The sequence below is a fragment of the Excalfactoria chinensis genome, chromosome 2, assembly GCF_039878825.1.
Source record: "Excalfactoria chinensis isolate bCotChi1 chromosome 2, bCotChi1.hap2, whole genome shotgun sequence".
NCBI lineage: Eukaryota > Metazoa > Chordata > Aves > Galliformes > Phasianidae > Excalfactoria > Excalfactoria chinensis.
This window is the reverse complement of record NC_092826.1, coordinates 69,254,243-69,268,549: the sequence shown is the minus strand read 5'-3', so window position 1 is coordinate 69,268,549 and position 14,307 is coordinate 69,254,243. Positions and strand designations below refer to the sequence as shown.

The 14,307-nt window shown below is 44.0% G+C and overlaps 1 protein-coding gene and 1 long non-coding RNA gene across 3 annotated transcripts in view; one reads left to right on the top strand and one right to left on the bottom strand.

The window, feature by feature from the left end:
• Window positions 1-10,753, bottom strand: part of TRIO (trio Rho guanine nucleotide exchange factor) — a 224,951-nt gene extending 214,198 nt beyond the window's left edge. The window contains exon 1 of one of the 2 annotated variants that reach the window (XR_011902859.1): window positions 10,343-10,753. Coding sequence is in view for 1 of the 2 variants with exons in the window: in XM_072329481.1 (XP_072185582.1) it covers window positions 10,343-10,463 (121 nt within the window). In the remaining variant the exon portion in view is untranslated. The remainder of the gene's footprint in view (window positions 1-10,342) is intronic. The other variant, XM_072329481.1, reaches the window with a different exon arrangement.
• Window positions 10,754-11,177: 424 nt separating this feature from the next.
• Window positions 11,178-13,642, top strand: LOC140248615 (uncharacterized). Its single transcript, XR_011902860.1, has 3 exons — window positions 11,178-11,281; window positions 11,570-11,979; window positions 12,096-13,642. It is a non-coding gene; the product is annotated as an uncharacterized lncRNA (long non-coding RNA).
• The last annotated feature ends 665 nt before the right edge of the window (window positions 13,643-14,307 follow it).

Below are 14,307 nucleotides of genomic sequence, written 5' to 3'. Positions count from 1 at the left end.
GCCCATACTGTGATACACAATTTTTTTAATAAAGCATTAAGAAACCAATCATCAAGTTACTAGATAAGCTATTATGGCTCAGTTAGTCTTTCCATGTGAACATTTGACAGCTCTCAACAAATTTGTGTTTGACTTGCCTTTGTCATCATCCTTAGAGAAGCTCATCTGACAAAAAACCCTGACACAGTTCAACAATGCACAGCACTGATTTGCTTTCTGAACTTCGCATGCCAGGAAAAGTTCAAGTCCAACTGTCCCTACCAGTGGAAAACAGCTACCTGAGGAGCACATAATGTGACATTAAGAGATGTAAAGCAAGAGCATAAGTTAAATCTACTGCTGTAATCATCCCAGTTCCACTGATTACGGACCAATCTGATAAGTAAAAGGCAACCAAAATGGACTTCCTGTCTGGTTTGACATCAGTTGAAGAAAAAAAAAAATAAAAAAAAGTTAAAGTTAGGGACAAATGCTCAGATACTGAGGTCTGCAGCTAACATTGCTCCTCAGGGGTCAGCACTCAGCCTGGTCCTGTTCAATAACTTCATCAATGATATGAATGAGGAGATAGAATGTACCCTCAGCAAGCCTGCTAGTGATACAAAGCTGGGAGGAGTGGCTGACACTCCAGAAGGTTGTGCTGCCCTTCAGCAAGACCTCAGCAGGTTGGAGAACTGAACAACAAAAAGCCTGACTAAGTTCAACAGAGCAAGTGTAGAGTCCTACACTTGGGAAGGAATAATTACATGCATCAGTACAGGTTAGGGGCCAACCTGCTGGAGATGAGCTCTGCAGAGAAGGACCTGGGGGTCCTGGTGGACAACAGGTTGGCCATGAGCCAGCAGTGCATTCCTGTGGCTGAGAAGACCAAGGGTGCACTAAGAAAAACATGGCCAACAAGTTGAGGGAGGTTATTTCTCCCTTCTACTCTGCCCTGGTGAGGCCACAGCTTGAGTACTGTATCCAGTTCCGGGCTTTCCATTTCAAAAAGGACAGGGAGCTTGTAGAGAGAGTCCAGTGGAGGGCCACAAAGATGATGAGCGGCCTGGAGCTTCTCCCTTATAAGGAAAAGCTGAAAGACATGAGGATGTTCAGCCTGGAGAAGAACAAGAGAATCAGGGAATATTAACAACAGTCATAAATATCCAAAGGGTAGGAGTCAAGTGGTTGGGGCCAGGATCTTCTCAGCAGCGTCCAGTAACAGAACAAGGGGTAATAGGCACAAACTAGAACACTGAAAGTTCCACACTGTCGTGAAGACAAAATTCCTTACTGTGAAGGTGTTGGAGTGGTAGGACAGAGTCCAGAGAGGTTGAGAAGTCTCCTTCTCTGGAGATATTCAAGTTCTGACTGAATGCCTCCCTCTGCAATCTACCTTAGGGAATCTTGCTTTAGAAGGGGGTTGAACTAGACGATCTCCAAAGGTCTCTTCCAACCCCTATGATCCTGTGATATTAAAGCTTTATTTTTTCAAAAACAAAATAATCATGTCTGCTCAGACTTTTATGCAGAGAAATCACACTCCATTTTATTTCTGTAACGCAAAAGTAGGAGGCTTCATAAACACGTGGTTTGTCATCATCTTAAGTTTGACCTTCACTGCACCATAAACTATCAGCTTTTACGTAGAATAGGACCATCCACAGTCAAGTCACATTTTGATTCGTGCAGCCATGCTGGCAGCTTTCTACATTTTTTCCTGTGTTTTCAACTGCAGATATTCATTTCTCTAATTCCAGAAGAATTACAAAAGGCCATGACATTTTAAACCTCAGCCTAAATTTTAAGAAGAGGGTGGAGCATTCTTATATTCTCAGAGAATGATATAATTGTTGCCTTCAACACATTCAGAAGTTGGTAGCATGAAAAACATTTGGAAAATAAAGACCTTACTACCTTAATGCTCCACTAGTTCAATAGCACAGAGCCAAGTCTACACATTGGCTACAGAGCAGCGCATTGTATAGTTTAAGATGTTAGCTAAGTAATGTTTAGTGTTTAAATAGTCCATTTATTCTAACTCAACTCTTGTGACGTTCCTTACGTATTCTCCTATCATTCTTGATGCATCCTTCCTTTACTGTGTCGGCCAAATTTTAAGACATGTCACCTCATTTCATCCGAACACTTAACATCTGTTTTGGCTTTGGAAACAAGCAGCCTCTAGGACTACAACATCAGATAGTTTTATTTTTTTCAGGAAATCTCTGCAACAACTCTTGTTGTTTGACAGCCCCAAAGAAATTTACCAGCTATATGACAATCACAAAGCTCAGGGAAAACCTCTGACTGGATATCTTGACAAAGTAGCTCATAAGGCTGAAGGTTTTATTGATGCACAGAAATGTGGAAATTTCTCTAAAAGAATAAATAAATTAGAAGTTTTAAATTTTAATTTGCTCTTCTAAACAAGAAGTGAGGTATGAACTCCACAGTAGGTATGTAACACGTTCTTAAGAGCCACACTGGCTACAGTGTACTTCCCTGTTCATTTTCAGCACTAAAAAAATCTCACTACAACCCCAGACTCCAAGTTTTCAATTGCTAAACAGTTCAGTACAAATCTAACTACAAGAAGCATTGTTGGCTGTTCACATAGTCTGCAGACACTTCTATGTTAACTATTATCTCTCACATACATACTAGGACAGCAAAGAAACAAGCGTAATTAAGCTCTGGACATTTTCATGGCAGAATAGAACAAGCACACCATTAGTCACAATAGCAATGTTAGGTGCCTACTGCCCAGAACACTTTCCCCAACTTCTCGTTAAAAGATTCATCATACAAATTCAGTTTTTAATGTACACAGAACACTATTTGCCAGCATACACACAGGCATACATCCAGGCATACACCCATCTATATATCCCCACAAAATCTGGGAAAACAAACCTTCCCAAATCTGAGCCTCACATTCTGACCATTGCATAAACTGGTAAATATTAACTTGACTCCTACACAGAATTGTAGGAATTGTGCACTCTGTTGAAATACTTCCACAGAAAATATACCAGACAAAACAATCCATATGTGTATTTTGAGCGCTGGAAACCTACAGCTAGCTTTCTATTATTTTCATCTTGCTTTTGAAGCATCTTTGATCTCGAAAGGCATAATGGGTTTTCAGGAATTTTCTTACCTCCCTGCAAAGGACTCTTTTTCCTCCTTAGGAGGGAGAGAAAACAACAAAACAAAACAAGACACAAAAAGAACAAGTACCACAAAGCAGTAATACTGATCTCAGTTCTTCAGTAAGGTCCAGGTTACAAACACCACATTCAAAGTACCAGCAAGATGCACAAGTCAGCATTGCTCACTAGGAAAACCTGTTTGATATTTGCAGTGTCTTTTTTAAAAACAACTAGGGCTACTGCCACTTATGCACGGCATTAATAATTACATAAGTTGAAGAAACAAATTTGACTAAATGTTTTGAGAAAACTCCATTCAACAACCACGGAAACCAGTCCTACTTTTTAAACAAATGCCCAAAGACAATTAAGTCATCTCCTCCTCCTCCATGCAACCACAAGCAGCTGGGATCTACTGCTCCAGTTTCAGATGAAGAAGAGCCAACAGAAGGGGCTCTGTATCCTTACAGCTGAGCGTACGGGCTCTTGAGACACAAGGCTTTGGTGAGACCCTGTAGATACAACTCATTAATGACCCTAGTCTTTGTGTAACAATATACCAATCTATTCTAGAGACTAAAACTGAGGCTCTCACCTATTGTAGTGTTTACTGCTAAAAGCACTTGAGTTGTTCCTTGTCATTTCAATTCCTCCTCCTCACTACTTGGTAAGTGATCTGTTTTCTCAAAACAGCAGTATCCTTCCTGAAGGAACATGACTCAGCTTTGCAGATCATGCCTATTACTTCACCAGTAATCTACTTTTTGATTTCACTGCACCAAGAAAAAACGTGAAGCTTCTTCTCCAGATCAAACACATTTCTTTATGAGGAAAAGCAATCAGATGTCATTATTTTAGTGAATAGTTTCAAAGTAGCTTACTGTGACCTTAATTTTTTATTTTGACCAATAGCCCTTTCATTAAATAATTAATTTTTTGCTTGTTTCTCACAACACCAGGAAGGAAAATCAGTTTGCTTTGTTCTCATTAAAATCATCACTCAGTTTCAAAAGAATATCACCTCATCCCCCCCAGTGCACTTCCAAAGTTTGCGTCTCTCCCATTTTAACACTTCTGCTGACCACAAACAGCTATTTCACAGTGATCTCATCTCCTTCCTCAAGCTGTGGGGCAAAAGCAGTGCAGTTTCATCCTGACTCAAGTCTGCATCTAAACAGGCCTATTTGCTGACATTAGAATTCTCTTCTTAACTGAAAAACAGTAGATCAATAGTAATGGTAATAGTAACCTTTACACTGGAGTAGAGAGTAGAGAAAGTTTTTCTTACCCTTGTTTATATTTTATTTACTTACATGATCATTTTACATTGAAAAACATTTGGGAGCCATTTGAAATTGCAGTTGGAAGTTTCATACCTGTTTCTGTAGAACATTTAGCTAGATAGAAAGCATTTCTTTAATAAAAGTTTGCCAGCCACCTTGTATATATAGCTTGTATACACAGTGATGGAGTTATGTAATTAGGGAAAGTCTTAGCACCAACTATCTTTCTAACTCTGCCAGCTCTTTTCTAAGTACATGTATTCCGAGCACATTGGTGCTTTATGACTGCTCAAACATACACCTCTCAAGAATGGGCCTGGCTTTTCTCTAGCTCCCACTTACCTTCCACCTCAAACATGTATTTAGTTCATCAACTGCCAGCTATCACAGATGTTATAAGTAATTCCATTCCCGCTTAGAAATGTTCATGATTTCTGACTCTTTCACACACAATCTACTAACCCTCAGTATCCCAACAAGTTCGACTGTTCCATACCAAACAAAGCTGCATAACAGCTGCTGCATTTCACACAGAAATGCTCTGTCCTCCTTTCCAGGAAATGTCAACCCAACACCACCATTCCCAGGCTAACATCTCCACTGTATTGTTTCTGTAGTTATTTTAGTCCTGCACGCAACGGATCAGCAACTACCAAATTGTGACATTTCTATTTCTCTTTCCCAAAACAGCCCTCCAACCATCTCATTAAAATGGATGCTGCTGGAATTGGACTCAAAACTTCACAAGAGGGCCTACTTCATTTTCAGCTTGGACCAGCCAGGACTAACACTGCTTTGCTTTAACCTTCTCAATAGCCAATGAAATTCAGAGGACAAAATAACAGATTCTTGAAAAGCAGCACTGACTTCCTTCTTAGCTTATACTGTCTGCATGGCTCACCACTTCATAAATCCCCTAAATAAAATCCCAGCACCTGAAAGCCACTAGGCCATGAATGAATACTTGGCTTGCAAAGGACAGCACGGAGATACCCTGTGGGATACCACCAAGGTTGCCTGCCAATGCTTGGCTTTTAGTTTTGCTATTTGATGTCTTTAGTAGATGTTTGTTGCTACTCTGTAGCTAGTGCAGGTGCCACGCCAAGTAACCCACACTACCACAGCTATGACTACATTCACTGTAAGTTAGCTGCTACATATAAGCAGGAGATTGACAAACATTCTTAGAAAGTCACTACCTGAACTTCATACATTGCATGCTCTGCTCCATGGATTTAAGCTGAAAAGTGGGCTTCCTTTTCCATTTGATGCCTAGCATACAAATCATTTTGCCCATGATCTAAAAGGTAGTGTACTTTTGAACAGCAGTACTCATGAAGAAGTTTGCCGCACTTTAATAGCACGCATGCTTTTTCTTCTCCATAAAAATCTTTCTCTTTTCTCTCCATCTCCCTAGAAGACTTTCTGCTTTGGTAGCATTTTTAATAGTATCTACTACAGACAGTCAACATTCTCAGCCACTATCACTACCAGTGTAAAGCGAACAAGATAAGAGTGTATAAAACAAGGTGAGCAGGAAGAAACAAAACATACTTCCTGCCTTTAATTTGAAATCCTAAATTTCTGAATAAATTATTTTGGTTTTATCTTTCCATTACCATTGAAGCACTGTTCAGGAAAACTAAGAAAGCCACAAAATTATTATTTAAGAGGGAAAAAAAAATCAATTATATATATTTTTATGATAGACATTAATACTTCCTATGTGGTTTCACCTAATCAAGCTACTATCTGCCTAGACTGCAATAGGCAGGCTTGGTTGAACTCGAACTTCAAGCATATTACTCAAAGTCTCTCAGTCCACCAGTACTTGCAGAAGTCTTCAGCTCCATGTCTATAATCACCCTAGATTTCTGCATCCCGTTTTCCTAAAATATTCATGTAAGCATTTTAGCATCTACATATACCTCAATGCTAAGTGTAAAAGTGAATCACAGAATCATAGAATCGCTCAGGTTGGAAAAGACCTCAAAGATCATCAAGTCCAACTGCAGCCTAACCATAGTACCCTAACTCGCCTAACAACCCTCTGCTAAATCATATCTCTGTACAAGCTTACATTAAAAAACATGTGAAGGAAGCATGAAGTGTACAAAGTTAGAGCAGGTGTTTTTCTAAATGACTCTGGCAACTACCTTCATCTTTGGCTTTCCTTCAGGGAGAAGTGGCACACAGATGCTGCATTTGGGATGCTGTTCTCCAGATCCACTCCACTTTCATAGTCCCCCTCCTGATGAAGGATTGCTGCCAGCAGTGGAGATTCATTTCTACACAGAAAGTCTTTCACCTCTGTGTTTTCTCTGATCAAGTTTTCAATTATGTTTGACAGTTATATTCGGATATTCTCTGGCTAAGTTCGTGTACTAATTCATCCTACTGCCAGGACTTCCAGAGTATTATTCTTCCTTTGTTTTTCAGACATTTCTGTCTTTGCCTGAAGTTCCCCACCCCTTAGTCAAAGTGTAAGTTTTGCTGCCCCTGGAAACGTGATAAATGATGCTAACAATCAGAATCTTCTCAATGGCTTCCAAAACTTCAAATACATGACTGAAGTTACCACACAGGTTGCTGAAGGCACTCAGTTTATTGTACAGGAAATAATTAATCCACTCAAAACTGCAATGAGTTATCAGTCGGTAACTTGTTTGTGTTTCCACTGAGACTTATCACAGTCATTTATGAAGGTACTTGCTATATCACCTAGCCAAGAGTTGACTGAGATGTTTGTAAGCCTTCTTCTCTGCATCCTTTGGTATTCAGAGATCTCTCCACCGTTCCACTAGGATAAATTTAACTGTAAATGTACAATCAATATCTCATTTACCTAGCCAAGATAATAGGTTAAAAAAATAAATAAAATAAAAATATAAAATAAATAAATAAATAAAAAGTTCATTATTTGAGCTTAAAGGAAGAATTCATTAACTTCAATTAGCAAAAACAGTTTGGAGGATAATGTTACAATCGCATGATTAGCAGGCAGCCCTAATTTGTACGTTCCAAAGATGCTGGTTGATGGGGGCACCACGTTCCCAAGGCATTAAGGACCTGAAGCCATAAAGACGCAGTGATTTAAAAACAGCAGTGAAAAAGAACCCATACCTCCTCCTGCACGCTCACTGCCTTGGAAGCCATGCCTTGATGACAGACTCCCAATTCTGCTTTGTACATATATTTCCTGGAAGCACACTCACGTGCTAGCTGTTTTCAGCCCTTCAGAATACGCATGATTTTAAGTCGAATATTAGAATACAGTTTGAAACGTTTTCTCTCTATACTTTGATGCAGAATAGATCTTGTACACCTAACACATGAATCGACAACCCATTACAGACCCTTATTCTGCACTACCCATTTTACATAGAATTATAAAAACAAAATAACAAAATAAAGTTTTACTGTAAGAGATTTTATTAATCAAGTCACACAAGTGTACTTTTAATAAGATGCTTGTCTATCTGTACATCTTCAGCTCAAAACTATCCTGTCAGCTTGCACTGTTATCTCTAATCTCTAGCTTATGCATAGGACAGAAAGGCACTTCCTACAGTTTTCTCACTCAGGACATAATCACTTTGCTTGGCACCAACTCTGTCTCTTAGCAGTTTTACTCTCAATCCTGCTACAAAGAAGTTGTCAGATCTAACAAGGCATTCTTGTCTTTTCACCTTCAATTAATAAGATTTAGGTAACAGACAACAGAAAGCAAGCTGCCCCTAGGTTTTCCAACTCCAACATACTTAACTTTAAATTCAAGATATTACGTCTTCATACTACTGCCTCACTCAGCTTCTTTCACCAGCAATTTGTGTGTTTCAATTGCAAACAACTTCTACTACTCAGAGTTGAGTTTGCACTTTCATAACCAAAGCAAAAGCTGGAAATGTATATGTTTCAAGTGAACGCAGACACCGTTCAATATCCTACTGAAACACCTTTCACACACTGAAACTTCATTCATTAAGCTCTTTTAATTCTACTTCACGCTTAGTCTTACAAAAGGAAAGGAGGAAAGCCAGCCATCCCCCTGGCAGCACAACTGAGCAGTGTACTAACCTGAGATTACAGCTGATTGTTCAGCCATTGTGGGTTTTGGGCTTGCTTTTCCTTTTCATCCTAGAGAACACTGTAACATTTTTACTCTTTTTTATTTTTATTTATTTTTTTTTTCTTTTAAATAACTGCTGCAGCTTTGCTGACATTATCTTACAAGTGACAGGAAAAAGGAAGCATTTGTCATTGTAAATGCTGTCAAGAGAAATAAATATTTTGTATGCTCCCACGTACAGCAAACTAGGTCTTATGCTTGTTCATTGATTGCTGCGTCCATTGTGTGGCAATGAAATAAAAAGAACTGCACCTCCTGCCCAAACAAAAGGGAACACCCAGATCTCATAACGGGCCCTATTCTTATGGAAGAGCAGATCACTGAGGGATGCAGAGTTTAATAAGCTCTTCTTAGTACCAAACATCCACTGAAATGCCGGATCATTTCCCAGCGTATGCCACAGCCCAGCTCAACCAGATCAGCTCCACATGTACATATGAAAATGAGAATCCCAATGGTTACATGTGCTCTAAGAGTTCTTCAGTAAGCATCGGACACATCTTTTTCTATTACTTTAAGACTTTCTGCAGCTGCAAGACCAAGCTCAGTGCAACTTCCCTAGGATCAGAAACTATCAGCATCAGAAACCACCAGCGCATCTTTGACAAGCTCATCAAGTCTGTGTCATCCCCCTGCCCACACGCAGACGCCTATTAATACAGCCGGCAGGGTCGCCCAGAACTGCAGGATTACTACACAACACGTACCCATCTGTAACTATACACACGTCTACTATGCGGGCCCATCGTTTTGCTTTCAACCTCATTTTTCCGAGAACGACAAAGATCGGTCCTTCCCCCTCGACCAAAGCGCCGAGGCCAACAATGAGCTCCGTCCGCACTCGACGCTGCTATGCCGAACCGGGCCCCGGGGAACCGCAGAGCCTTCCGAGGGCGCTCAGCCCTCCGGCTCCGACCTCAGCCCGAACCCCGAGTCCCGTTCGGGGATCCCTGCTGCGATCGCACCTCCTCCTCCATCCTCCTTCAAGCAAGCGGCGCTGATTGCGCATCCCACTTCCGTCACGGACTTCCCTTAAAAACCACATTAACGCGGCTTTTATTATTCTCATTACTATTACAGCCGTCATCTTTATTTTCACACGCCGAGGTGGCGATCCCCCCATCTCTCGGCCGGTGAGTCTGCATTTTCCCCGCACGCCGCTCCTTTTTTAGGCAGCCGAAGGCAGCGAGAGCCCGGCCCGGCCCTCCCGCCCCGCCCGGGGGGTGCCCGGGGGGCGCGGAGCCGCCATTACCGGGGACGCCGTGCGGGCAGCCCCCTCCTTCCCTCCCTCCCTCCCTCAGGACGGCTGCGTGCCGGGCTGAGCACGGAGCGAGGCAGCGGCCTCCATGTTTGATCCCGGCGGCCTGTCAACGGCTCGGCGCAGCGGGAGGGCCTCCCCTGGGCGCGGGCAGAGAGCCCCGGAGCTGCTCGTTCCCCCCTCCCGCCGCCTTTCAAAGCCGCGTCACCTCCCTCTCGCCCGGAGCCCGCAGCCCTGCGGCACGCCGCCGCCTCGGCCCCCCCACAGCCCCCCCGCCGATTTTCCTTTCCCCCCTCGGGAGCCGGGGCTGCCCGGGCCTCGGCCCCGGCTCCCGTTGCGGGCCGGCAGCCGGCCGCTGCCCCCCTCCCTAAGCCGCACCTGTCACCGGCGGCATCGCCTCGGGGCAGCACCCGGCCCCGCGGAGAGCCCGCCAGATGCGGGGCCCCACGCGGCCGCCACCTGGGCGCCACGGGGCACCTGACAAAGCCGCTCCCCGGCCGCCGCCGCCGCTTCCCCTCGCCGCCGCCGCCCCGCTCACCGGATCGAAAGAACGCCGCGATGTCCGCCGAGTCCTTGGCCGCCTCCTCGGCCCCTTCTCCCCCGCCGCTGCCGGCCGTGCTGGCCGCGGCGGTGGTGGCGGTGGTGGCGGCGCTGCTCATGGCTGCGGCGTGCGGCGGCGCTTCCTCCGGTTGAGACCCGCCGCCGCCGCCCCCGCCGCCCCGCTCCCTTGCGCGGCCGCCGCCGCCTTCACCTCGGCGCGGGCGCGGCTCTCAGGGCGGCAGCCGGAGCGGTGCAGGCGAGCGATGCGCGGCGGGGGCGGCTGCCGCCGGCAGCAGGGACATGAAGGTATGCGCGGAATGGCAGCGCCGGGAGCGCCCACCCCCCGCAGCCACCTAGGAGGCGGCGTGTGCATGCAGCGAGCCGGGGCGGGCGGGCGGGCGGCAGCCGGAGCGCAGACAATTGCGGGAGGAGGAGGAGGAGGACGGCATGGGGAGGGCCGACAGTCAGCACAGCGCGGAGTCGGGGGGAGGAGAAAGGGATGCTCCCTGCCTCTTTTTTTTTTCCCCCCCTCTCCGAGTGGCTGCGCTAACCACGGCCGGACTGGTGGCCGCAGCAGCTGCCGTCCTCCATCTTGCCTGGGAGGGGAACCGGGAGAGGAAACGCGACCCCGCCCGAGGAACAAGAGCGGCGGGGGTAGAGCGGGGGGGAAGCTCGGGAATCTCCGGCTGCGTCCGGCGCCGGTCGGGAGGGGGCGGCACCACGGCCGTGCTCCTGCCGAGACCGATCCCTATTGGCTGCGGCAGAATGGGGGGTGCGGGGTCCGTCCCGGCGGTCGCCGAGATTCGGGCGGGGTTTGGGGGTTGGATTATGTCATTCCTTTATTTTTAGCCGCTTTCGGCTTCCCACTCCTCGCTCAGCGCCTGCTGCAGGCGCGTGGTTGTGGGCAATTCGAGTTGAGGGCCGTAGGAGATTGCTGGTAGGGATAGGACCCACGCGGGGAGCGGGTGCGGGACGCAGCGCAGCGCCCAGTGGACGGGAGTGCTGTGTTCTTCCGCCGTGCTTACGGCTCTCACGGTTCGGACGGGAATGGGGGATGCGGTTTGGATGTGGCCCTGGGTAGCCTGGACCACAGCAGGGTGTTGGAGGTGATCCTCTTTGAGGTCCACTCCTACCTAAGGCATTCTTTGATTCTATGAAGTCATTCTCAAATAACAAATCTATTGTAACTGATTCTTTTTTTTATTATATATATATTTTTTTACAGTTATGTCAGTGAAGCATCAAAGAATCTTCTATCGTGAACAAGTCAAATGAACACAAAGAAAGCGAACAGCTTGTGATAGAAAATGCTATTGGATGCCTGGTTAAAGCATGTCCTGGTGCAGCAGTGGTTCTCATGTTGCACTGCCACAGTGAAGTTATCTAAAGGAGAGGCTGGGGGAAGAATGCTGAAGAAGGCTGCTGAGCACCTTCAGGAAGTGATAAAGCTGAAGAATAGTTCTCAAATGCTTGTAGTAAATCATAGGAAACATGCTACGTCCAGTTGAAAATCATATGGCTTCAAGAATTAGATTCCTGAGCCTTTGCAAGCGTTATAAGCAAAAGTAACTTCAAGAGATAACGTGGCTTTGTTAGTTTATCACAGTCAGGTGATGTGGAAGATGTTTTTCCAAGGTTTGTATTAAGTTGAGGTTGTACAGCTTGCTGAAAAAGCTTTTGTGCAACCACCCTTGCCCTAATTTCTCCTACAGAGATGAGATTAGTTTGACTGAAAAGTGTTTTTCTTTCAGGCAATGGGCACAGGAAAATGTTTCAAATTAGCATCCCGCTGGCACAAGCGGTTGCAACGTGAATGCCTTTCTGGCTGGCCTAGCAGCAGCCACCAAGCAGAAACCAACTGGAATAAATGCTTCTGCTCCTGAGCAAGCCAGAAGCAGATCTGAGAGCAGGAATTAGGTGATATTCTGCACCAGCACAGAATAAACTGCATGAGAATGAGAGAAGATGGGATTCATGGATGAAAAGAGTTAATATAATGAGTAAAGAAAAAAAAAAAACAACAGATCTCCTGGAAATTCTGTAATTCAAGCTCAGAGCAATGTAGTACTCACAATTATTTGTTTTCAGAATTTCAATTGACAGTTATGTGCAACAGTGGAAATTAATGGTTTCTACTGTTGTTGTAGATTGTCATTTAAAGTTACGCCATCAGTGGCTTTGCAAGGCTGTTCTGTCCATCAGCTATATGAAAAGGGGATGCTGCCCTTGTTTTATTTTCCCCTGCCTTGTTGCTCATCCAGCAAACTGCAAAACTGATTGAGAGTTGCTGCTGGAAAACCAAGGCCTGGTTGAAAAATTTTGAAGGCTGTGTCATCTGTACCTGCTGAATAGCAGAAGGTGCTTCTTTTATTTACTACTTGGGTGACCTGAGCCATGCCTCCCTCTAGAAGAGCCTCTCATCTATACAAAACCAAGGGAATCTGGAACAGTTCCCAGTTCCAAGGATTTTGTTTCATGCATTGACTGATATCAAGTGGTTGCAATTTACTTTCTTTACCTGCCCTAGAGGCAGTCCTTACGGAGAAACCTTCAACAGCCAAAAACATCCATAACCTTTGCAGTATTCAAAAGGGCTGTAGCAATAGTTGTGTTCACGCTTACGTTCATGATACAACATCTTCTGAAGTTAAATGGTTATGATAGGAAAATGATTTTCTGGTTGAGTTATTAAACATTTGTAATTACATATGGATATCATGCACAAGGCATTAATATTGTGACTTTAAGGAATCAAGTTTCTTACTCTAGTTTTTCTGGATAACTTTAGGCTTAAAACTTCCCAGGAAGGTGAGGGGAGAGTATGAATTGTCTATGTGGAGAACATTGCGTATGGAAAAGTTGTGTGGGTTTGCATACATCATTGGAAGCTTGGCATTAGAGAATAGCCTTGTTCTCCACCCTCAGCTTCAACTTCGTTTCTCTCAGTTTTTATCAGTCCACATTTGTTTTTGCATCAGTTGCAGCAATAAACTCAATAGAAGAAAAGTACACTTGTAAAATAAAATATTTTAAGGGTACTATGACCTGCTAAATATCACTATTGCTAAGACTGAGAGACTTCTTTTTTAATTGCCTACCAGTATTTTTAAGATCTAAATAAGTTGAATTAATCTCTATTTTGTGAATGTACACATATATATAAAGGCGTATTGATTTTATAGAAGTAAATTGTTCCAAAAGATTTACACCAGATAAAGACAAAGCTGTAAAATGTGTAATGTTTCATTTGTATGTCCTTTATTTTTCATGTGTGGTGTCTTACTTGGGTTGAACAGTCATTCTAAAACCATTATATTAGTGCACAAAGATCTTTATTCCATGCAAAAAGACCTCTTGTGAAGAAAGAATCATGCACAGTATCCAGACCAAGAAGTGCCACTGTGTCACCATGTTTATCCTTAAAGAAATATACAAGCTGGATATTGCTCAGGTTCTTTTCCTTCACAATTTGCTGTCCGCTTAATGAAGACAAAGATTGCCTGATTTTTTTCTAATACAAATAAAGAAGAGCAACAGCTTGATTTTAAGACACTGTTATTTGCAAGGTTTCAGGAGAGGTAAACTAGGAACTCCTTCATTTGAATGAGCATCAGACAGGAAATAACACTGATCTGTCTGTGTGGACGGTCACAGTTGTCTTATTGCTCAGAATCAAAAGCCTTCAGTTATGAGAAGGAAAAAAGAGTCCGCAGCCAATTTTTTGCAATGTAGTCCACTTCTCACAGTTGTTTACAAGTTTTACTGCCAACTTCGATTTTACAAACTAAAACATTGACTGTGACAGCATAAGGCCAAGAGTTCTGCATGGATGTTTTAAAGGAAAATATATGTGAAATTCCCCTCAACCTAGCCAGCCTGTACGAACTGCTTCTTACCAATATTATTTTTCTGTAGCAGGCTTTTAGCAGGTTCCAAATTAATCTATAATACAGAAGCGCTTGT